Source organism: Ambystoma mexicanum, chromosome 2q, assembly GCF_040938575.1.
Source record: "Ambystoma mexicanum isolate Mex_15411 chromosome 2q, UKY_AmexF1_1, whole genome shotgun sequence".
Taxonomy (NCBI): Eukaryota; Metazoa; Chordata; class Amphibia; order Caudata; family Ambystomatidae; genus Ambystoma; species Ambystoma mexicanum.
In genome coordinates this window covers 1,291,438,076-1,291,464,327 of record NC_090924.1, presented here as the reverse complement: position 1 = coordinate 1,291,464,327, position 26,252 = coordinate 1,291,438,076, and the positions used below count along the sequence as shown (strand labels likewise).

Below are 26,252 nucleotides of genomic sequence, written 5' to 3'. Positions count from 1 at the left end.
ACCTTGAGTTTTCCATCTAGAATACTGCGTGTATGAGACAAGTTTGCTCACTAGGCATAACCATTTGTTTACAAACAACATGGCTCGATTTCTGTGACGCGGGGCGTGATGACGTCAAATGTTTACATCTTAACAGCGTTACACAGCCGGAGTGTATTTACACTCTTCTGGATGCTGCACTACGTTCGAACTGACGAGACGCTACTGCAAACGTGAATAAATTGCTCACATTGTTGTACTGGGACACGTTCACTCTTTCCTAAGCCATTTGGATTAGAATCATCCCGTACTCATCCTTAACTTGGTTTCTGTTATGTTTAAACGCTGCACTCGGCACGATATATTCAATACATTCGCTACATGTTACACGGCATGTACTAACTCTATTCAGGGGCATTTTTAACTTAACTGCACCGATAATGGCACCGTACACCATTGGTGCCCACAGAATTTCTTTGACCTCATTAACCTAAATCCTAGCAATCATGTTCCTATAGGATTGTAAGATATTTAAAGGACGTGGGCTTGCATTACTTATGGTCTGCTACTTTCACTTTAAGCTCATCATTTAACATACATCCCATTTCTGGTAAAGGCTTTTATTATTAACATCACAGGCATGATGGCGTTTCACTTTCCCCATAGCCTTTTATTAAACATTATTACAGTCCTTTTTTCAATTTCTTTCCATATAGACTCCTAGCAACCATTGCTGTCGAATTCCCAATGTGAACGACACCCCACCTTTGAGAAGATTCTTACTATCAATTACATCGCACATGAGATCCTGGGACTTATGCCCCCCTTCGGGAGGTAAGCATCCACTCTTGATTAATATATTCTACCAGGTCAAGTAGACCTTAAATCCATGACACTAAGTGTTATCCTTTCACCTTTTGTATTATAGCACGTATTCTGTGTACTAAGATCCCTGTCTCAGTACACCCAGGCTATTGACCTCCAAAATAGGATTAACCACATATGACTCAGTGCTCTTAATGAAGGACCCTACTTCTTACCTAGAGGTACGTCTTTCATCCCTTTAAGATTTTTCTTTTTTGCTAAATCTAGTGTCTAGGCACTTATGAACCTTTGGGACATTTACAGGTGATCCACCATCGTAAAGATAGTAGACCGTGATCCTTAGACAGAATCAAAGTGGGACACCCATGCTAGGTATGGTCACTTTAATCTATTGCAGCTGATTGAAAATCTGCTAACATATCCAGTTTAGACATGTATTCTAAGAAAAATATTATTTGTTTCAGAATCTGCGGATATCAGAATTCTGGATCAAAGAATTTGATGAATAGATCTACAAATAACCACTCCTGATGAATGAAATCTCGTTTCGAAAGACGTTGAGTTTTTATTAACAATTACTTCTGAATGCATGTCACCAATATGAAACTAATATTGTAACCTTGTATTATCAGTTTGATTGTTTCTTTTGCTCCACCTTGCTTAATTACATTAAAATTACGCTCTAACCTCAAACGTATGTTTAACTGAATTGACCAAGAAGATTTTTTTGACAAAGAAGCTACCTCGTAATTGATTGGGCTCACTTACAACCACTACTTTTGACTTTTCAAATAAGAATGTTTGAACAACTTACTGATAAACTATTATTTATTTACGCATGAATGCTATTTACTTAACGTTTGTCATTGTACAATCTCCCGAGTGTGCAGGGGATGTGGGTGTTCCACAGATCGTGGACACTTTTCTTTTCTCTTCGACACTCGAGAATCAAGAACATCTCAAGCACCAGGTACATTGTGGTTCTTTCCGCCTGTTCCTTCTCTGAAAGGGCCCTAGTGACATTTACGACCCCTTGCTCCCCTTTCCTTTTTGTAGCTGTCTGTCCTCTGTGTTCCTTTACAGGGTGGGTTGTATTTTGTAGTGTGATAGAACTGTCTGTTGTAGTAATAATAAAGTAGATATATTTTATACAACATTGAATGGACAGTCCCTTTTATCATTGGGAAATAATTGCATTTTCGCTATTTTGCAACTAACCAATGATCCACGACCATGCATAGATAAGCCTGCCCTCCCGTCCACATTACCAAAATTGGACAAGGAGGTTTATAATTTACTTGTGGTTCCAAAATGTTTAGATCCCTTCTGGTGTACTAGAGGTGTGGGGCTGATTGATGGTCTAGAAACAGATATTCATCAATCCACCATTGGTGCCCCGGAAGTTGATTTGCCACAGCGTCACTTGCTGCGGTGCTCGGCATGTGCGCCATTCCCAAACTGCACTCCACAGTTAAGTAACTCCTGAAGTAGCGCAAAGTAGCTGTTCGGCTGGAGGACTCTGCCACATTTGCTTATCAGATTTTGAAAAGTACAGGCTCTATTCCCTCAGTCTTATTCACGGAGCCTTCTAGTTTACTGGGATTATTGCACCATAGGGTCCTCTTGATATTTTTTAATATAATTATCAGTTACCACAGTATATTATACTTTTTAAAAATACTGGTTTACAAAATATATATATATATATATATATATATATATATATATATATATATATATATATATATATATATATATATATATATATATTTTAGGTTGGCCCCACCCCCTTTGTTATTGATATTGATATTTTATTATTTCCATTGCGCTCGTACACAAGTTTTTCAGAGTGCGACAAGGCAAGGGAGTGGAACAGGGGAGAACAAAACGGCTATCTTACTAGGCCCAGTGACATTGAGAACCCGCAAGTGCATGGGATAGGGGGAGGGGAAAAGTGCATGGAAGGTGGGAGAAGTGGAAAGTGCGAAACAGTTGAGAAACAGATAAATAACAAGAATTAAATAATAAAGGCAACAAACAGTCGTAGTTCAGCCAGCAATCTGCAAGTGCTAGGTTTAAGGTAGGAGACAGGGTAGGTCTGATAAGTGCAGGAAGAAAAATGGGAGGCTGTATTGGTACAGATACAGACCCCAGTTCAAGGGGTGGCCTGGAGGCAGTGCGGGAGGGTGGCAGTTACGCAATATAGTTGAACCCTGCGCGCTCCTGAGTGCGTGCTTCTGAAGTAGCGTGAAGTAGCTGTTCGGCCGTTCTGCTGCTCGCAGCGCAGCAGCGTTCAGCCCAGCACATTTCATTGCCTTTTTTGGTTGCCTTTTCAGCAAGGGCAAGTCCGTTCTGCACTGTTCTGCTTGTTACGGGATCATAATCCTATTGGTTTACTGGCAGCAGTCCACACTTGTGATTCCAACGTTGCTGTCTGCAGTATACTGGTAGTCCAGGTACTATACAACCAGTGTCTGTTGTTAAATGCGCCCTTTTTGGAAAAGTCTTGCCTTGTTTTAAATGCACTGTTTTATCTGATCGTCAAAATTGCAAGTTGTTCATATTGTTGAGCCTTACCTGGTTGGTGTACACCATTATATATGTTACTACGCTAAGACACCTTGTGTATACTTTTGACACACTTTAGACAGGTGAAGCGATGGTACATTAGTTTGTACTAACATATTTGACTGAGTGACAGCTTTAGCGCCGGTTTTTGTCACCTTTTGTTGTGCTGTGGTAATGGTGGTTTTATCTTGCTTTACTTGTGTGTTTCCCCTCATGCAATAACTGTCTGATTACATTATACTATGTTGTGTGCCCTAAGGCAGTATACCCTATTGTTCTGCGTGTGTTTTTTACAGCCTAATTATAAAAGAGATCGAGATGCACAAAAATCTAAGGAATCGACGGATATGTGTTCCCAAAATGATATCCCATCCTAAAAAACTCCCCATTGTGTGCAATCCGAATACACAGTATTTTTCTAAAACTGTCAAACCTACCTTACCGTCTATTGTGCATGCTATGAATCAGATCAGGCAATTCAGGCTAATCAATTAATTGCTTCAACTGATGATTTGATTACCCAATTATCAAACGAGTTAGGTTGTGTGAGCTCCAAACTTTTAAATGATGTTTTTGGTGGCACTCAACACTGCTGCACCCCTACAGGTAGTGTTCATACCCACACGAATTAAATTTCTCAAGCTGGTATAGTTGATGTCACTCACTGTAAATCTCTAGATGGCATGTTGGCCAAAGTTACCTTACCCAATAGTACTATTCACGTAATAGATCTCTCTGCCTCGAAACTCGAAGAAATGGAAATTGAATATTTGGGACAGGACCCTAATTGCTCAATGGAGGTACCTATTTCCACTTCAGTTCATCTTATCCCTCCTACTAATACCCTTAGGTTGAGTGAGTCCAATGCATCATTACCTCTGCAAGTTAAGTCCATATCTGATGACAATGAATGCTTACCGATTAATTTCGCTACTGTGTCCTTGGTGCCCAATTTTCAGTTCATACATACCATGAGTACCTCGATAAACATTCCATCCACCACGAAGGCTATAAACAATTCAAGTGAACCCAAAGATACTAACAACGCTGACTTGAGCATGAACTCTGATGATATGTATGAAGCCTTAGAAAGCCTCATCTCTGAACTATTAAAAAAAATGCACACTTTTGGAAACTAAACTTGACATACAATCTTTATTAATCCACTCTTGCCTAAGGCGGAAATGTCATAATAGCTCTTCTGAAATAAATGTGAATACACCCGTAGGCTCGACAATTCCAAATAAAACCTTACTTGTCCCCAGTACCCAGGATATACAGCTATGTATGATGAACAAAAGTAAAACAAAAAAGCTCAAACACCAAAGTGTTCATCATGCATTCATGTATAGTAATAGATTTGCTAAAAAGAGCAAGTCCAATTTGCGTCCTACCTCAAATCTACTCAGTAAAATGCAATGCGCCAAGAAGAGTGTTAGTTTGGCAATTGAGCCAATTGTTACCATAGTGAATAAATCTAACGCTGTGATAATGCATAAAGGTGTTAGTAATGATTTTGCAGTTGAAACAGGTACTGGCAATAATCAAACAGCCCGCGTAGTAACCTGTTGAATGCTGTTGATTAAAAAGATAAAAATAAAAACTAGTAAACTAATACGTCAAGTGAGTAACAAAAACACTCCGAAACTGCAGTTGACTATACCTAATGCATGGTCAACCAAAAAGGGTGTTGTAGATGCTAGTCAGCCCCACACACCCAACCTCATCGATTCACCAAAACAGTCCATGTTGGATGCACTGCAATTGACACTAATTCACCAAGCTCGGCCACAGGCGCCGCTAAATCGATCTGCTATATTAGAAGTATTCAATGCCATTATACCGCTAAGGGTGATCACCTCTAACGATATATGCTTAGTTGATCAAATCGAGTTAAATGATCATTTCACATCTAATGTTTGTTTTAAAACTGAGGCAATATTAAACTATATAATAAGGTTTGAAGATGACCTTCTACAACTGGGATTTATAGCTCAAAGAGTTCAAATAACAGTTGCGAAAAAGAATGGTGCATGATGCGTGATGCGCCACTCTGTTAAGATAAGGGACGTATGCGAAAGCGGGAGCGTGATGACGTCAGATGTAAACATCTGACGTCATCACGCCCCGCGTCACAGAAATCGAGCCATATTGTTCGTAAACAAATACACTCTAAATATATTAAGACTATGGTGAATCTCGACGCACCAATTGTTCATAATGCTAAAGCTGTCAGGCCTCCTTGTGTTGACTGCTTGAATAACACTCAAAGTGGAAAACACTATGGAACCACTCCTCCTGAAGGCCATTGGAAAGGGATCCCCTCCATGTTTAAAGTACATCCTGCGAAAGCATATCAATGACCTGCGAATACTGAATTTTTATATTCTTGGAATATTCGGGGTCATGCCCATATGTTCCATGAGGAAGGGCTCTTAGCGAATATAGAAATATTTAAAATTGTAGCTCTGCAGGAAACCTGGCTTACTGCAGAGCTTCAAATTGACAATCGTGCTACAGCCCATCAGGTGGCCACGCAAGGCCACCTTGGACGTTCCAAAAGTGCACTGTTGATTTCCGTTCATTCACCTTGGACTATCAAGAAATTGCCACAATCAACTCCGAATGTATTGATAGCAAGGATTTTGGGGTCATTATTTGACATTCTTGTTATTAACGTCTATGACCCCCCTAATATGGTACAAATAAAAGAAATATGTTGATAGTTGATTCGATAATTAAAATGTATAGTCACCGATTACCTGTATGGCTAGTAGGTGATTTTAATGCAAAGATTGGCAATCTTAAGCCAATCAATCAGTGGACACTGTTTCCAATGGATTGTGACGTAATCGACCCTCACTCTAATCGCCAAGGCAACAAATGGCGTAACATTCTATCTCATCATAATTTGGAATACTCTGGGAGATCATAAAATGGCATACACTAGAATTGAGGGTAGCCACAATTGATTACATTTTCTCTAACTCAATGGGCATGTAATATATAAAGGGCATGGGCATAACCATAACCGAGCGTGAGGAAAGTGATCATTTACCACTATGTCTTTGGATCGACTTACCACACTTAAATCAACCAGATTCTGATTACGACATGAATGGGCAGATCCACTTGACTGGTGCTCAAAATTGAATAATGAAACACAACCATAACATTCAAGAAGCACATTATGTTGCTGTCGCATTACTTCCTTGATTCATTTGATCTGGTATTGATGGGCTTATATTAGTAACTTCTCGACTATTATGTCAGATATTCAGAGTAAAGGTGTTTCCCTTAGGTTGTATAAATCAGTCTGTGAAAGAGTCAATTGGCAATTGCCAATTACCCACACGGTTTCGGAATGATAAATCGATCAGGAACGCTAAGCGCAATCTCCGAAAAGAGATCCGAAGAACAACACATCATAACAATAATATGTCCCTTGCTCCATCTGTTGCTATGCAGATAAAGATTCTAAAAAGTAATCACAAACAATGGCCAAAGAATCATAAAAAAGAAAATGAACTGAAGTTGTGGCAGCAAATTGCCAGAACGGCTCTCGCTGGAGATGGGATTGGAATCTGGAATCTTATTAGTAAAACCAAAACATGCAATCTGTCAATTAACTGTATTAACGAACTAGCTTGGAAAACTCAAATCAACCTGACACTTGATAGCATCGATTCTACTGAATCGGTTTATCCAACTCCGAAAGCAATATGGGAATGTCATTCCTCTGTACTTGACATAATAACTATCATTGAACATTTGAAGTACTCGCCTGCCACCGGACAAGACGGTATTTGCAATTTAGTAATCAAAAAGGACCCCTAACTATGGGGTGCAGCACTCCATTTACTGTTTACTCAAATCGGTAAATTGGGTGTCATTCCTCCTTCGTGAAAGTCCAGTAACATACTTACTGTATATAAGAAAGGGGGATGGGATGATCCTAAAAACTATTGTTTGCTGGCCATGCTTGACTCCTCTTCTAAAATATTTACAAAAGTCTTACTTCACGAGCTGAACGATTGGATTGCTGTAAATAAGATCCTTCCTCATAATCAAATTGGGTTTAGAGAAACATTGAGCACTTCCCATAATCTGCTTATGCTTACTTCTGCAGTGGAGCACTCGTGGAAGCGGCGGAAACTTGATGTTTATGGTGCATTCATCGAGTTTTCGGACGCGCTTGACACTTATTGAGAAATCGATTGTGGCGGAAATTAGATCCATGGGGCATCCCACAGGGTATTTTAAGAATGTTGATGATCCTTCATTCCGACACCACAGTTCATGTAAGATTAAATGCCAAGGGTAAACTCTCCAAACCCGTGGCCACCCACCGTGGTGTAAAACAGGGATGCATGATCAATGCCATATTATTTAATTTAGATCTGGTGGACACGCAAGCTGCATTTAATATTCTATTATTCCATCCAGCAAACCCAATAAAAATAAATAATTTCACTTTGGGATGGATTGCTTACGCCGAAGATCTCTACTTGTTGACTATACACCTACGGGCCTCCAATTAATGTTGAACAGCTTAGTCACGTATGCGAAGGCCAACGGGTTGACGATTAACTCTTCTAAGAGTAAAATCATGGTATTCACAAGTAAATATCGCTCAAAGAAATATAGATGGACTTTAACAGATGAAAACTTAGAGCAGGTCACTTCTTACAAGTACCTAGGCCTCATTGTAGTCGAGAAATTGAAGTGGGAATTACATTGGTCTGACTTGAAAGATAGATGTACCTGAGCTGTGAACGCATTGAGTATATTCATAGGCAGAAACAATGGCTACTCACCCTCTTGTGTCATAATGATTTATAATGCTAAGATCAAGGCCATGCTTTCATATGCGGTTGCTATATAGGGCTCGAAATATGCTAAGCACCTCACTGTATTTGAAGCAAAACTGTTGAGGAGATTGTTGCGTCTCCCACAATGCGTAAGGATTGAATACATCTACTTAGAGTTCAACATGAAAAGCATTGTGAGAACATACACAACTCAGTGTGCATTGTTAGTAGAGAAATTGTTAAAATTAGAAACGGATACTATTATCGTCCCCTACGTGCAAACCCTTTTGTCTATTATCGACAAAATATCTGATCATATATTTGGCATTCTATTATGCACCTATAAAAAATTGAGACAGGACTGTAATTAGAACTATTCATTTAAAGCAATGAAACAGTGGTTAAAGAAACATCTGTGAATTGATGAATATGAGAAGAACTTTGCACATATAAGAGCTAAGTCCACCAGCAGCAGTTGTTGCCATGAAATCACGTGCAGAACTTCTCCTCCTGTCTACATTACTGCCTATCCCAGTCCTGGTACTTTTCATACATATCTCCTAATCAAACTGAATGCTTCTGAAGTACTGTCATCGAAAGCGAGAAAGTCTCCTATATTGTACCATCACAGTCTTTGTCGCTTATGTGGCAATTTGGTTACTGAAACTGCTCAACATGTGATTATGGAATGCAAAGGTCTAATAGACCTACGTACAAAATATTTTAAATCTTATAACAACGCTGGTAAAATGAATGAAAGCTCGGCGTTATGGATGCTTTTTATGAAGGGAAATAACATCAATTTAATGTATTTTATTGTTCAGTTTTATTTCCATATCGTCAATATTTTTAAATGTTTGGAATAAGCAACGTTGCTTTGAGAAGGATTTTTAATCTTGCTATTTCTGCAGATGCTTTTATGATGTATGTAATGTGTTATACAAAGCCTTTTGTTGCTATATGTATATCTAATTCAATAAACCTGAAACTTGAAACCCAAGTAACTCCTACCCAACGTCAATGAATCGCTGCTATATAATTTGAACTGGATCTATACATTGTGATTCAAGAACTTTGTAGTAATTCCTGCGCCAAAGCAGAGGGCACAAACAGTAAAACTAGTCTTGGTTTTTTAAAGTTTTGTGTCCATTTTTAGTGTTTGTTAAGGGCAGTCGCCTTGACTTTGTTGCTGCGAAAGCATTTATTATACCCCCTCAGCCCAAGCCTCTGCTCCTCGATTTCCCCGTACCCTTCCACCTGGCCCTACAATCTCTATTTTCCCTGCTCCCTGACATCCCTTCCCCACATCCTGCCCTCCTTCATTCAGCAGCAGGTACAGCTCCCATTGTGCTGCAAGCTGAGCTTCAGTAACCCTGCAGCATAAGCACAGTGAAAGGGAGCTGAGCCCCATTAACTCTCTGCAGAGGGCTTACAAATAACAGTGGCTGCCAAAGTTTGATATTACTGCTTGAAAGAGCAAGCCCAAAGAGGTCACAGGGACATGTGCTCTTGGGTGGGGAGGAGCAGGTAGTTGGTGTGAATACCCATAGGCATTAGCATTGGCAGGCATTGGGTGGGTAAATAACCAAGCACCCACAAGCTGTGCGCCCCTCCTCTCATGCCATCTTCTCCCTAACTATGCACCAATGAAATAGTTTTAGCTTCTAGGTTGTGCTTAAACGCAGCTGAAAAGCTAAACTTAGAAAGGATTTCACAAAAATTAAAAAAGCTTTCCCCTGCTTCTCCCCTTGACCTTTTGATCTATCTGACTTTTACCCTCTTCCAATGTTGCTCCACTTTGTTTTGTGTTGTTTTGTTCTGTGTGCGCCCTGAGGCCTGCAGGCGTGTGACACGCTGTATAAGATTTCTAATAAATAAATAAATACATTGAATAACAAAAAAAGCACTGGGCAGTTGGATTGCCCACAGCCACAGTCTCTGTTATCCAAAAATGTCAATGAACATATGTTTTAAAAATAAAAAAAAAGCTGAAGTCTGAGAAACATATCTATTGTTTAAAGAAATGCTTGACATTTCGATTCTATCTTGGTTTCGTGATTTGATATCGTAACGTCGATTTGCTGTGATGCTTACATGTGAAGTAAAGGAATTTACGGGCTAGTGGCGGCTGCACCGTGCTTGGCAAACTGATGTGCACCCCCTGTTCTCCTTCCAAACCGATTGTGCAAGAGACAGTCAACGCTGAATTCTGGATTGCGTCCGGGATGAAAAAGCGAAAGACCGCCAGCTTAATCCACTATAGAATGGTATGCAGTGTCAGCACTTAAAAATGTAGCTAGTTATTCATCTCTAGTAAAAGCGTGTTGTGCATATTCCTCTACTGGGCTCTAGAAAACCATACAGAGTGGATAATATGGCTGCAACTAGTGGCTGTAAATACAGCCGGGTTTCACCAGGGCAATGTACTTTAACGCTAGAAAGCTGTTGCCATTCACCTCTATGTACCATCCTAAATTTGCACCTGAGAGTCTTACATTGATTTAGAAATGTTAAGGATAAGGCAAAATATACAAAAACATAAACAAGACACCACAATTATCATTCACTAAGCCCTGGACTGAAAACGAAGGCGTAAACTCAAGGCACTAGCCATGTCGACCTTACTTTTAAATTCCAAGGCATTTTGCAAACTTGCAGAGGATGTAAGGAATCCGCTGTGCACTATTCCTCCTCCTGCAGAGGGCACATGCTTTCACTGAAAGGGAATGGATTCCCATGGAATCCGTCTGTTTTTTGCACCTGCTCAAAGCAGGTGGATTCCAGAGGATTCCCTCGTGCAAGCCATCTCCTATGCATTTATGGCAGGTGGCATTTACATTCCCTTACAAAAAGAGGGCACATGCTTTCACGCCTGCACGAGATTCTCATGCAGGCTGAAAGGGAATGGATTCCCATGGAATCTGTCTGTTTTGTGCACCTGCTCAAAGCAGGTGGATTCCAGAGGAATCCCTCGTGAAAGCCATCTCCTATGCATTTATGGCAGGTGGCATTTACATTCCCTTACAAAAAGAGGGCACATGCTTTCACGCCTGCACGAGATTCTCATGCAGGCTGAAAGGGAATGGATTCCCATGGAATCCGTCTGTTTTTTGCACCTGCTCAAAGCAGGTGTATTCCAGAGGAATCCCTTGTGAAACTCATCTGCTATGCATTTATGGCAGGTGGCATTTACATTCCCTTGCAAAAACTGTCAGTAAAAGCAAGGAGTAAAAGTGATTTTGCCTGTTTTTACTCTTTGCTTTTGCACTCCATTTGGGAATGTGGAAAATTGCGTGGAAAGTACCCAACAGCATGTACGCGCTGACGTTGGCAGTACCCTCTATATAAATACCACTTTTTGCAAAATAACCCTGCAGGTGTTGCACAACTCTGCCTTGCGGCACAATACTACTCTGTCATCCCTGCCCTGAGACCCATTCTCACTAAGAGGCCATTGCTGGGCTGAGGTTCAACCCTTACCCGAGGCCCATCCCTGCACTTCCTGGGATAAGAGCTAGTAACTGCATGAAATGTATTCCCACAATATCCCTATTTTGGAAAATTACACAAAAATGTGTAACTTTGTTCGCGATTGATATTATACAAAATAACATGCCTCCAAAACGTACATTATAAGGTCATCAAAAGTTGCGGTTCAGTGCCTTTTATGGCTCAGACGCCCTCTCTGTCCTTTAATATCCTTCTAATGTACAGTTGGTAATGCAAAATTGTATATTCCAGTCATGAGAGGCCGGTATAAATCGGTGAATATCTATGATGGTCCAATTTTGCGATCACCATTATTAACATGTGATAAAGAAATGACATCATGATTCTTCTGTAACAGCTGATCACAGCTAACATCTGACATCTTTCAGAGAAAAAATGAAATGGCACTAAATTGGACGGACCATTCGTGTGGCTTGCTGTAATGTCATAGTTAAGCGCCAGGAGCGCTGGTCAGCTGGCCACCAAACATGCGTGGCCATCTGAAAGACAAAATATTCCAGGCTGCAGCTCTGAAAAAGTGCTTCACACAATACAAATAACAGTTATCAATCACCCACATTGCGTCTAGCAGTATCATACATGCCAACCCTCCCGATTTAGGTGGGAGACTCCCGATTTTTCAGCCAAAAATGTTTCTTTTTTTGACTGTCTCCCCCCTAAAATATGCCAAACCCCAATGCAGTTCAATGGGGACATTTCATTCTCCTGCTTCCTGTTATACAATCTCCTTCCCAGTGGATCGAAAATGTTGGCATGTATGCAGTATTAAGATTGCAGACGCTCATGGATTTATTTTTTGGGAGTTTTGTAGCCCACTCCATCTGCCTAGACTCGCTTCCGAGCTTGGCATTGAAGCCACTGTGAAAGAAAAAGCCACCTTGGCGCATTCTGCAAACAATCACAAATGATTTTGCTGCGGTGAGAAACTACGCGCTTAGAGATCCTCTCAGACTCATGTATCATTACGTTACATTACGTAGGTCAGAAGAGGCAGCGGCAGCACCTGCTGCTCCCACGGGAATCGCGCTCCCCAACCAGGGCATTCGTACCCCAGAGGGCAGCTACCCACTTCGCCCAGCACAAGAAACGGGCCTGCATAAAACAATAAAGCTTTGCTTCCAACTACTGTCTGTATTGCATCTCGGGGTTCAGAGTGGCATAGACAGCTCAAGTCTGCTCTTGTTGGAACTCCTCGGTGGACTATATCCCCATATTGGATAGCTCACCACCTATGCATTCTATATGTTCTAGGTGATTGGTAGTGCAATTACACTTCACTATACTGAAAGTCCACCTGGTTGTTCTTTGGCTAAGTAACTTCTGTTTATCCAGAAATATACAGTTAACACATAGACACTCATAATGACATTTGTAGTTTGCTGAAATAATTTTGTTTACATGTGGTAGCTACTGTGACAGCATTCAGAAATCTCAGGGCCTCTGCAATATTATAGCTTTACTGACCTACCAGTGGCAACACGTGCTGAATTTCCCAATCTATATACTAACTATGCTGATGGTACACAGGTCCTCATCCCCCTTACGGGTGACTATGAAGCCGATTTGGCTACCCTCACGTCCATATATTCCACTATGCAAATGTGGATGGCAGAAAATTGGTTATGCCTTAACCGAGACAAAACCGAGCTTCTGCTAATTGGATCTCCTGCCACCCTCAGGAAACTGGACAAACAATACAGCTCCTTTACAATTGACCACTCGTCAATCCCTGTATCACAAGCTTTAAAGAACCTGGGGGTCTAGCTGGACTCTGACCTCTCTATGAACAGGCAGGTCAATGCCATTGCATCGACATCAGCCTACCACTCAAAACTGATAAACGCAGCCAGACCATTTCTTTCCGAACAAAAATGTCTAACCATTGCAAGAGCAATAATTGGATCAAGGTTAGACTATTGCAATGCCCTCTTTCTGGGGACGTCCATTCAAAACCTTACCAAACTCCAGACTGTCCAGAATAATGCCATTAGGGCAGCCACTGGCATCACCAAAAGGGAACACATATCTGAAACCAGGAAGCAGGTTCACTGGCTCCCCATTAAAGGCAAAACTCTCGCCTAACACACAAATGTGTCCACAACCAGGCTGCTCTGTACCTGGCTCAAAGAGTTGTCAAGCCGGTTTTTACTAGACCCATAAGAGTGGCCTACTCCAATAGGATATCCGTTCCTAAAACTAGGAGAGTGCGTGGAGGAGGATCTAGTTTCCCAGTGTTGGCAGCGACACATTGGAATCCCTTGCCCCCCAAGGTCAGAAATGTCGAATCACACTTAGCCTTCAGGAAGTTAATTAAAACATTGCTGTTCACCTAATGCTGTTCACCTAACCACCTTTGTCCTATGAATACTGCATTCTCCAGTCTGACTATTCTTGTAACTCTCACTGGAACTGTATCATGCTCACTGTAACCAAGAGATAAGAATCCTTTTGTAACTAAGACATTCTCCTGTAATTAAGACAATCTTATATCACGCTCACTGTAACCATGAGCCAAGTATCCCGGTGTAACTAAGACAATTTGTGGAACTAAGACAATCTCATGTAAACGCGCCTCAATGCCCTTGGGCTGCTAGTGCGCTTTATAAATACAAATAAACAAATAAATGAAATAAATATGTTCACTTTTGGTACCCCACCAAAATCTATGTCCATCACTCTTTGGGGCCAATGGATCCGGTGCGGTAGTGCTGCTGTACCAATGCACACTAGGGTCAGCAGTGATGTCCATTGGACACTTTTCATCACCTTCTAGAATTCCCGGGAATGCGCTAGTGCCTCTCTATTATATAAGAACACATTTATTTATACAATGTTGGGGGAAGGGTAGGCTTTTCATATGTCTCGCACCACCTTTTGGGTGGAGGTAAACATTGGAGAGCTTTTTTAGAGGTATTTCGCCTCCTGCCGAGCTCTGGACCTGACTCTCCCGAAGGCAACTTGTTATTGTTTATTTATATAGCACCTATACACAGGCAAGTGTTTAAAAAAACTCAAGGAGGGTGGCAAAAGGGGGCTGGGGGGAAACAGTCGATTCTGCAGTTTTAACAGTGCAATTAAGGTGTGAAGTCAACTCCTTTGTTGGCTCACCCCTTATTACTGTTCGCTCTTCTTCTTTTCCCCTGGGAGGTTTTGTTCCTGGTTAAGGTTTGCTCCCTAACTGAGCCCTGTGTTATGTTGCTTAGCTTTGCTGCTTTTATCGTACCCCATGACATTGCGCTCCTAAAACATGTTTTGCTCTGGGACTGAGCCAAATCTGAAAATGCTTTGCTTCTCACTGACGTCTGGTTCTTCTGATTACTGCCAGCTAAGTTATGTTAAGTTCATTTCTATAGCATGACGTTCGCGACAGAGGCATCTTGGCATTGCCCAACAGAATGGAAGGAAAGACACTGTTCAAAAAGATGGCTCGCGGAAAGAGAGATGCTTAGACGTAGCTCGAAGAGCGCAGGGCAAAGAGTTCCATAGGGAGGTGGCTGCCACCGAGAAGTGATAGGATAACCCTCAGGGTCAGTCGCTTCTCCAAGCAACGGGTTGGTGGTAGATCTCTTTCTTCGGCTGGGGCCTCCCTCTGGAATAGCCTCACTGCCTCTCTGAAAATTGAGGAGAACCATCACCAGTTCCGGAAGCACCTCAAGACCTTCCTCTTTGCCTCTGCTTTCTCTCCTCCATCCCGTGCTGAACATCTGGCTGAAACTGAAACTGCACTGGTCACTTGGCTACCCTCTGTTTTCTAGCCCAGGTCCGCTACCCTGCCAGTTGCACAAATGTAATGCCCCACTGGCAACCCTTGCACTCTGGGGCTGGTTCTGTATCCCTACAGCCCCCTACCAGCACTTGAAACTTGATGTCTGCACTCACCCATGCACCTGCCACCAGCTGGCCGCACTTCTTATTTATTGTTTCTATTTATTGTTTTCTATTTATTTACTGTTATCCTATGTGCTGCACCTCTTCCCCTTTCCCCTCGCACTTTTCCCCTTCCCCACTCCACCACTCCCCTGCACTTGCACAATCTCAATGTCACATCGTTGTCTCTGTCTTCCCTCTGTTCCCCTCCCTTGCCTCGGCGCGTCCTTGAAACACTTGTGTATATGCACGTTATAAATGCCATATCATATCATATATCATATCATATGATGTGGCATTTATAACACGCTGGTAAACAAGTGTTTCTAGGCGCGAGCTTTAATCGTGATTGACATATTGCTCCAGAAATGCCTTCTGTGCTTCTCTGCCCCTCGTTAATATGTGCTCCTTTGAATGCATCCTGTGAAATGATGGCCCTGTTTGAAGTTTGGTGCATAAAGTGCACCCTACTAACCCACTCAGTCTCCTATCTTAACTGACATCTCATTCAGCACTTAATACTCTAACCAAAATGCAACCACTAGAACCAGCACATGCCACAGTCCCGACATGCATGAACTGATGCAGGACACCGCCCAAACCCATGCATGACGCAAAGACACAAACCCGCAGATCATCCGACACAACCATGCATCTGAGAATACCATTGCAGACATAGACTGGATGCACTTTTGTATCTTCCGCAGGGGGCATCCAGGCTGATGTGCCAATGGACAATGTGCCCAAACACTAACGCTTACTCCGCACACAGTGTCTGTTTCCTTATGATCTGCATACATCAACATAACATGCAACCTGGCACTCCTCCTACATTCCTCTCTCTCCTCACATCACAGACCTTGCCAGGAAGGGCCACTATCAGCTGCACCTTCCCCCAGAAACTCAATGTCTCCAGAGCTCTGGACCTCTCTAGGCTTGACTACTGTTACATATTCTTGGCCTCAAACCCAGGGACTGCATCTCTCCAGCCCCAATTTCACCCCAATGGCCCCCGGTTGCTGCTAGGATCAAATTAAAGAAATTAAAGACCCTCTGCATCATCCACAGGGCTTTCTGGGGCCCAGGACCACACTACATTCAACTCTCTCCCTAAATACCTCCCTGCTAGAGCCCTTCCGCCTGCTTTCTCCAACTCTCTGCGAGTCCGTCGCTTCTCTAAGCAAAGAGTGGGGGATAGATGTGTCTCCTCCTCAGGAGCTGACCTCTGCAATGGTCTCTGTGTCCCTCTCAGGCTTCAGCCGGATCTCCTTAAGTTCCAGAGGCTCCTCATTACCCTCCTCTTCTCCCCCTCCTTCACTTCCCCTCTCCCCTGCTCGCTCCTTCCTCTGCCTCTTTCTGTTTTATAGTTTTTATTGAAGTATATCATGTACAGATATAAATTCATTATATCTATGGCATAATGCAGTAATCCATTGACTACAAAACCACTTAATGATCAACAGTTAAACAAATGTTGCTATATATAATAGTTAAGAGGATTCAGCTAGAGTACTGACTAGCAATAGAAAGATTGTAATAAGGCTTACTTAAACCACAATGAAGTATAGCCATATGTTATGCGCAACTTAGTGTGGAAACAATTCTGCATCCTTATATGTTGAAATGGGGGAGGACAAACGCATGACAAACACGAGAAGATGGGAGAGATTGGGGAAAGGGGGCTAAATAAGGATGAGAGGCACCTTTGCGATTAATATAAATATTCAATAACGTATCAGGTGTAATATTCATATATTAACAGATCTTTGGAGCATCCGAGGAGTGTTATACATTAGGCAAAATCACCTTCCATGTGTGGTTGCATTAAAGTGATCAAGATAACAAATGAAAAATGACCATTTAGCATTGTATTTAGGTATAGCATTGAGATTGTTAGCCATGCACAATTCCATCCGTTGTGTGAGACAAATGTTATTCCACCAGCTTTTGATGCACAATGAACATGAGTTTTTCCAATTAGCAGTTATACTTTTCAGAGCGAGAAAAATAAAGAGATCATATATCTTAGCAGCACCTCTTTGACTGGCTGCCTGGATCCCTCTGAGTACCACAGGGCCCCATACCCCCCACCCTCCCTTCCCTGTGCTTACCTGCTTTCCATGGACCTTTGGCCTCCCCGTACCACTTGCACTTCTCCCCTTCACCCTTCCCTCCAACCTTAGCACTTCATTTTTGTGCAGACTGGCACTTCACCCTCCGGACCCTCGCACTTCTCTTCTGCACTTGCACAATCCGAACGTCACAAGGCCTAGTAGGACCATTATTGTATCCCTCCCCGTGTGCGCCTTGAAACCCCACATGTATAGGCGCCTTACACATATCCAATAACTAAATAAAAATTCTAACCAAACTCAATCCATTATCCTGCATACCCCAAAGCGCAAAGCGGCCATGAAAATGTTATTGGTTGCGCAGTATAAAACTCAATAACATAGCATAAAGTGATATCATTTTGCAATGTGTATCACATACAGTATCCAATGGAATACCTCTTTAGGTACATGCATATTGATTTATAATTTGATGTGTGGTAAAAGCAGGCTGAATTTAAAGTACATTTTTTACAATGAAGATGAAAGACACACGGGCCTCAGACTAACTACTATAATGTTGGGCAGCCATGGCAAGAAGAAAGGAGCAAGAGAACAAGCTGGCATCACCACTGCCACACATGCACTGAAAGGCTGCTGCCCACCACAATCTCCATTACCGGTTCCTGCACCAATTGGGATGAAGACCTGTGGGGGCGTTGGTGGACATGTACAGAAGCCATCAGAATTTTGTGAAGGAAGGAAGAAAAAGGGGGATGGGAAAAAAAAGATTCCTGGCCGTATAAGTAAAAACCTGGGCATGTATAAGGGAAGGTCCTCCAAAGTGGATGGGAAAGCTGGCAACGCTGTGCACCAGAAGCAGAGGGGGGAGGTTATGAAGAAAGAGACCGAAACACAAACAGACCCAATGGGCCACACTATGGGCGATCTTGTCGATTCAGGTACCTTGTCAGAGCTGATTAATGACTCTGTTTTATAGTTAAAAGAGGAAATGGCAGAGCTCATTGAGGGACGCTGTACGGTCTTGATAAATGAATTGACAGCTTTAAAAACTATTATAGCCACCAGCATAGCAAGGAGCATAGTCCAGCCCGTAGCAAGCAATTCTCTCCGTCAGGACGCGCATAATGAGAAAGTGGCGAGGGGACCTTGGGTTCCAGTGATTAAGGTGGGAACGGCTAGTAATGTGCCACCATTGAGTGTACCATTGAGCAATTCCAAAAATTGCAGCGATACACCTTTTACTAGAAATGAAGGTCAGGGGGTCAGGAGAGGTTAACCCATTAACGGCTTCTAACCGGCTCCCTGTTGGCAATCCCCAGAGATTCCGAAGTTTAGTGCCAGATTGCAGTAACACGATAAGAAATTCCTCAGTGATTGGGGTCAGAGGCTGTCCGTCAGTAATAATGGCCAATGCTACTCGGCTGATCCCTGGCACATTTGAAGACCAGGATGCCTTGATAAAATGGTATACTGCTTTAGGCATACAAGGGGGTGTCTCTCGGTGATCAGAGAGGATGTAGTCAAATGCATAAGAGCACCAATTCCATACTCAAGGTTTGACAATGTCCAGGTTTGTTTGAAATCTTGGGATTTGGCTGAGGGAATCCTGGGCTTAGATGCCCACACCTATCTGCTCAAGAATGTTAACATCATTTTAAAGTGCCATAAACCTTTCCTCCAGAGGATTAGGGAACCCAGAGTCAGTTCTCACGTGGTTAATGTAGGGGGTGCTGCCCAAAAGAACACTGTTGATTTAACATCTGCAGAGTGAATGGATGGCAGCATCATTGATCTAGATGCAGTGACAAGGGTTCTCTAGGTCGGTCAACGAGGAGACGGGAATGTGCCGTTTTCTATCTTGTAATATAGGTGGGATTGACAGATATATTGAAGACCCAGCTTGGTTAATGTATATCAGAGATTTCCAAATATTGATTTTCCAGGAATCATGGTCCCTTAAAACCCCTTTTATACAGAGCTATCATTCGTATGCTTTTGCAGCCAAAAAGAGAATGAAGGTACTATACTGGCTAAGGCTATGCCCTGTAGAGGAGCTACATCAATAGAGGGAAGGGCTGAAGCACCTCATGTCACTAGAAGGGGGGAAAAGCCTTAAGTGGGTGCGCCATGTGAAGAATTCACTATCATCTCAAGGAATAGATAGCAAAGCGTGTCTGGCACTAAAAGAAGGGCTAAAAGTTCAATCAGAAAGACGTTTAGTGCAAGATGCGTCATCTGTGTCATCTGGTTCAGAATATCTGGCTCATAAACTGGTAGCCGGCTTTGAGAAGTATCTGGACAAACCCTGCACTACCCGTGAGGGGGGCTTGTATGCAAGATTTAGACTGGGAATTTTACCGCTGGCCCCCATTACGAAGGCGTGGCAGCGGAATGACACTGAGGCATGCCCACTATGTGGAGACCCAAAGGAAACAGTTATCCACTTCCTGTTGCTTCGCCCTGCAACCGATAGACTAAGGCGCTTGTACTTAAGTCCACTGTTTATTACAGAGGGCCTCAGAAACACCAGAGAGGCAGTGGCTCTGTGTAAACAATCCTGTCGTCTGCACGTGGTATTTGCTACCTGTCGTTACATTTTTAGCAGTTGGTTTCTAAGAGAGAAAATCCAATTGACATCAAACGTAATATAGAGCAGATTGTCAAAATGGAAGCACTATGTTTAGCTTGTGAAGTTTGCAGTTGATAATGGATGTATTCTGTACTGAGTTGTTATTATAAAGTTACTGCAAATCGCTGTAAAACTGCAAAACAATAAGGAAATTGGTTTTAGTTATATATAACTGGATTTTAATGTATTTTAATGGTGCTAGAATACCATAAACGTGATTTGAGGAGAATTAGGTATTACATGATTTTCCGTAGGTGTTTGTAGGTGATTTGTCCTGCAGAACTATGCTGCTCTTCCCCGCATGATTTTTGAGCGATTTTTATCTATTCGATGCCGGGTTTATGTTCATGATTTAGATTTGAAATTATGTTAAAGTTAAATACTTTTATGTATGTCATGAATGTCATGTTATGTATGTCAACCTGTGGTTTTCAATTGGATATGTTTTTATGCCTGCGTTGCCGTAATAAAACAATTACAACAACAACGTCCATTTACAGCGCGTGCATCTTCAGCGCCGCCAGTTTCCGATGCTTTATTGTAAACAAGAGGGACTTAGTTTAAATCAAGTCCCATAGGAACAGGCACAGCCATCTTGAGAGAGCGAGAATAATTCCGAAACTGATGAGGGACTCACTTCAGCGAGGCAGTTACATTGATATCTCAGAATATATTTTAGGATTTTAATTTCATACTTTCCATTTAGGAATCTATGCTCCAAAGGTTCATGCTACTCCAATTGGAACGATCTCCAAAAAGGGGCACATTATGATGACTCCGGGTCAAGAGTGTCTGATTTGGGGGCAAGGATTCCCGACATTAAAAAAAAAAAAATGCAAGAGAGATTATTAAGTAGGAAGGGGTGGAAAGTGTGATATTAGTCTGAACCTTCTAAAAAGAATGTTCTACTTGGTGAGATGTCCAATCCTTTCTGGCTCTATTTACTGTATTTGTGTGATTGTATCCCAAGGGATATTTGAGGACATGTATGGCAAATGGTACATTTATGGCAGACAGGGCTAGTAGCATAGGCGATAATTGGCTATTTCAGTGGCAATTGGTACATTTTTGGAGTAAACTGGAGCAGTAATGATGGCCACGACAAGATGGGATATTAAGTAGTGATGGGCACGAGGGGAAATGGGGTGTTGCAAAACAGAGTGAGCCATTACCCTGGCCAACACTAGATATAAATAAAATACAACTCTAGAGTGGACCTTATGTTTTCCACTTCAACATGAGGAAATCATGGTGTCCAAAAAAACTGTCGCACAATCATTGCATTTGTGCTGAGGAGTAATGTCCCAAGAATGTACTAAAAAAAAGGCCAGCTTTTCATCTGAATGTTGTCTTTTTTCAAAGTACACAGAAAGCGTTGGCATGATAACCTCATACAGGATAACCACATGCAATTTCTTTTGGGGTGATGATTTGTCAGTGAGCTTATGTTTATATATTTTCAATGTGGATCCGAGAGTGCAGTTTAATGAGGTGCATCAATTCGTTTTCACTCATGCATGCTTTCATTCGTCCACTCGCTCACCCCTTTCTGCGACCAGGTGGCAGCGAATATTGCGTCACTCGCCTACGCATGTTGGCCATATTCTTCTGTGTATTGTCTTAATGTAGCATTGTCTCCCAACTACTTTAACAACCTGAAGTTGACCTGCTGAACTGTAGCCTTTGCCCCATGGTTCACTTTAGTATTTTTAATTATAGGTATCTCAATTTCATGAGATTTATCATGCCTTTCCTTTGCCTAATGTCGCTCATCAAGGAAAATAGATCAGAAGTAGTTCACCACTCACTGCACATCAACAGAGGATATCCAATCCGATGGAGGATCCCCGCCGCACGAGGCTCCCCTCCGTGTTAAGCCACTGCAGCATCTTAAAGTCAGGCCTGTCCTCATCTCGCTTCAGGCAAGTTGCTAATGCAAGTATCCATTGTATCTTTTTAATTTATGCAACAACTGTAACCTTACTCTGTACGAAAGCGCCCAGATGCCCCAGGGTTGGGGCGCTATACAAGCAGCAAAAATGAATAAATACATTTCATGAAATACATTTTTTGTGTATATCAGACGAATGAAGGCTACTTACTGTGAATTGTATTTGGCAGCCGCCCATGATGTAATCTAAGAAGGAGTGCATCTTGTGGATCTGTGGAAAGTAACCATATAGCAAGGGTTAGCAGATAGGATGCTCTGTCGAGGACTATGAGATATCATATTTACGTTAAGACATGGGATGCAGTAATGTGAATATGTTGATCAGCCAGCAGGGGAAAGTGAAAAATAAAGGAAGGAGGTCAGGAAGAGTGACCAGTGAAGAGTGAATTTGTTCTACGTCCTTCAGAACCACAATTACCCCATGCAGCCCAAGTCACCCTGCTACCTCCTATGGGCATAATTAATTGGTAGTAATTGGTACCAGTCACTACATCGCCACCTGAACCCTCTGCGGAATGCTTGGCAACACTTGTGATTGAACCAGCTTGACTTCCGATCTCCAATAGCTGGGAGCTAAACAGGATGCTGCCTAATGTGTCCAAAACACATACATTGAACCATTGTTGGGGGTCAAAGATCATCTAATGTTATTTTCTGCAATGTTTTTGAATGGCGAACATTTGTGTGGTTTGACGTTCCCTGCCTACGAGGTTCCATGAAATGGTGACCCTGTCCCTGCTGACATCCTTTACTCCAGTGGCCCGAGAACATTTTATAGTCGCAGCTCAAAATAATATGAATGACTTTACAGCCACACTGGGTATGGGTGAATCAGTGTATTTGTTTACAAAATAAACTTATACTGAAACATTTCTGATCAGTGGATCAATGCACGCCTCTCCCTAGTGCCACAATTCTCCTTATCAGGGGGCACTAGACTCAGGTTGCGCTGGGCACTGGGTCAGAAGCCCAGAAGTCAATGGTTTCCACAATCTGGACAAGGCATCGCTAATGGCTGCCTTAATTGCTGGTCATGGCATTGTCTGCTGGAACACCCGGATCATGGATTGGCAATGGTTTCTCTAAATATTCAAATTCTTTGTAAACAGATTTTCCTATATAAGACATGTGTAGATCCCACAAGAGGATCTTTATATGAGAAATGTAAGTTATGCCACTGGACTCATTTGACACCGTCCACCCCTCTACTCCACTTCACCCTGTACAGCTGTAGCCCTCTTCTGTGCCCCTCTGTGCCCCTCTGTATCTTACCCTCCACTGCAAATCTGTTCTGTCGTTACCTTTGAAAATCGCTCCATTATGCAGCTGCATTGTTGTATACCTCTGTAAAGCGCCCCAGGTCCACACTCAATAAATACAACAACAATAATAATAATAATGATAATAATAATGATAATAATAATAATAATGATAATGATAATAATGATAATGATAATAATGATAATGATAATAATAATGATAATGATAATAATAATAATAATAATAATAATAATAATAATAATGATAATAATAATAATGATAATAATAATGTGTGTGCACATATGCAGATGCACGCAAGCAGCTGCCCTTTCTGGATAGAGGATCCGGGAAATTCTCTTTTGACTTGTGCATGAGCACGGCTTCTGCAACTAAACGATAATTGGACCTATTCTCAAAGGGTTGCACTGGAGCAAATCATAAGAAGCCCAGGAGCATCTCGGATTTACTCTTGCGTTCTTATCCCTGATTCCAAGGGGAAGATTCTCAAAACATTTTTTGGAGCAAATCTGAGATGCACAACAATTGTACAATGCATGCTCCACAAATAAATGTGCATGCGTGATTTGCCCACCAAAGTAAGCCCCAGATAACACTGCAAACCGAACACACAGCGAGTATGAAAGGCAATGGCATTCCAGCAGGTCCACGCCTCTAAAGGGCGATCCTGTGGCCATCTCGCTGCTGCTTCCACTGAGGAGTACGACGAGGGAAAGGATTGAAAAGAGGAGGGTTTCCAATCAGCAATTTAGTAGGGCATCTTCGGGTGCCGCTCTACTCGCAGGTAATACTAGTCATGCTAAGACAGAGAGGGAGGAGTCCCTTTACCTACACGTTATACCTCCACTAGTGAAGCTAGTAGCAACCTGGCACTTTCTTGCCGCTGACTCCTTCCAGAGGACCAGCGGAGTCACACTGGTGATAACATAATCCTCATAGTCATGGGCCCTACTAAAGGTCTTCAATAGGACCCTTTCTTCTGCCAGGGTATATATAGCCATGCCTTATTAGAGCCATGCCTTATTATACATGCGTCAGGGCAGAAATAGGGAGGGCCTTTTATGACATAGCTGTGTTCTGTGCCATTAATTGCTCCCATGGAACCCTCATACCTCTGCAGCCATAGAACACTTGTACAGAAACAGGAGTCACTGGCAGCCCTTGCACGTACAGATCTTGTGTGATGCACACAACTTCACCATGAATGTGAATGTTAACTATTGCGTAGCTACATCCGACAGCTCCCTCACAAGTGATGTGAATTAAATGCATAATATTGAATGAATGATAGAGCAGTACAACATTATGCAGTTGCCCAGAATGACCCGTGCCCTCTGACTATATCATGTACAGTGCGGCAAAATGTACCCAGAATGGTCCCCCTTTCTATCCTCAGGTTCAGTCATTCGGCCTAAAAGAGAAGGTTGGTCCTGGTTGATAGAGGCACTTATAAAAACGGGGCAAAGGAAGGGATGAAGAGACTGGGGTTTTAGCATTTGCACATGGAACACAAGAGGATTTAAACACCTGATAGAGGACTCCAGGAGTTCTGCCAATTTAAGCACTAATGAATTTGTTGTCCTCCAAGAAATGGCCTTTTAAAGGGAGTTGTCTGGGATGGTTATCAGATTTCTTCCCAAAACGCCATTAGGAGCAAAATGGGTATGCCTAAAGGCAGACTGATAGTTGCAGTAAAGACCTCCTCTTCCCTGGAAGTCTGCATATGGGATACAGAGTTACAGGCAATCTTGACTGTACAAATATATTAGCGATCAAAAAATATATTAGCGATCAACATCTATAAGGAAAGGTCCTGTGACACCATGTTGGAAAAATTGGCAGAAATCGTCTTTTCCTAGTTTGAAAGGGGGAATTTTGGGGAACATGTTTTAGCTGGTGATTTTAATGTGGATTGTGTAGGGATTCTAGGGAAACTTAGCCCAGAAGTGAAAAGGGGTATGTTGGTACCGGGGTCTTGCTCCCAAACAAGAACTGTATGAGGATGTAGCTGGGCCAAACCTTTTAAGGAGTGGAATGTGTTTATCGCACATAGTTCTGACGATCTTCTGGGAGATAAATGTATTACTTGGCAGCACAATGATTTTACATCTAGGATTGATTTTATTGTAACTACTGAATCACTATGGCACCCCCCTAACCCATTTAATATCGATAATTGTGCCCCGAGTGACCACCAACACGTGATCGCAGGATTTCGTTCGCTTGGGCGAATCGTCTCTCTTTCTCAATGTAAAAACCTCTTGGTTACTCTGAAAAAGCATAAAGTAACATGGCCTCCCAATATAATAAATCAATTCAATATGCGCAATGCTATTGAATCACTGAACGATATTTCAGATTTAGAGATTTGTACCTCAGATTTTTCTGTTATTTATAAGAAATAATCTAATACATAGGAAACCTGTGATTAATATTTGGAAGACAAGGCCTTGGCATTTTCATAATAAGATACAGGCCTCTAAGCAATTACTGAGGCGCACCAAGAGATCCATGTACATTAGGCTGCACCAGATTGAGGGGGAAATCATGTTGATCTCTATTTCTACAAACTCCGATGTTAACTACTGGAAGGTAGTGTACGGCGCAGATCATTTTCAGTCATTGTCACAGACAAACCCTATTATAGAAGCCACGTGGGTATCTTATTATAAAAAAACTTTTCTGCAGCCCTTAAAGATAACAGCTTGAGGCAAACTAATTTTTAAGGACCAGGTTGTTTCTATGATTTTAGTTAGGAA

At 42.0% G+C, this 26,252-nt stretch overlaps 1 protein-coding gene across 3 annotated transcripts in view; it reads right to left on the bottom strand.

Annotated features, from left to right (window-relative positions):
- Positions 1–26,252, bottom strand: part of CPNE4 (copine 4) — a 1,706,709-nt gene that overhangs the window by 272,828 nt on the left and 1,407,629 nt on the right. For all 3 annotated transcript variants that reach the window (XM_069648719.1, XM_069648721.1, XM_069648720.1), the window contains exon 10: positions 22,367–22,426. In XM_069648719.1, the coding sequence (XP_069504820.1) occupies positions 22,367–22,426 (60 nt within the window). The remainder of the gene's footprint in view (positions 1–22,366; positions 22,427–26,252) is intronic.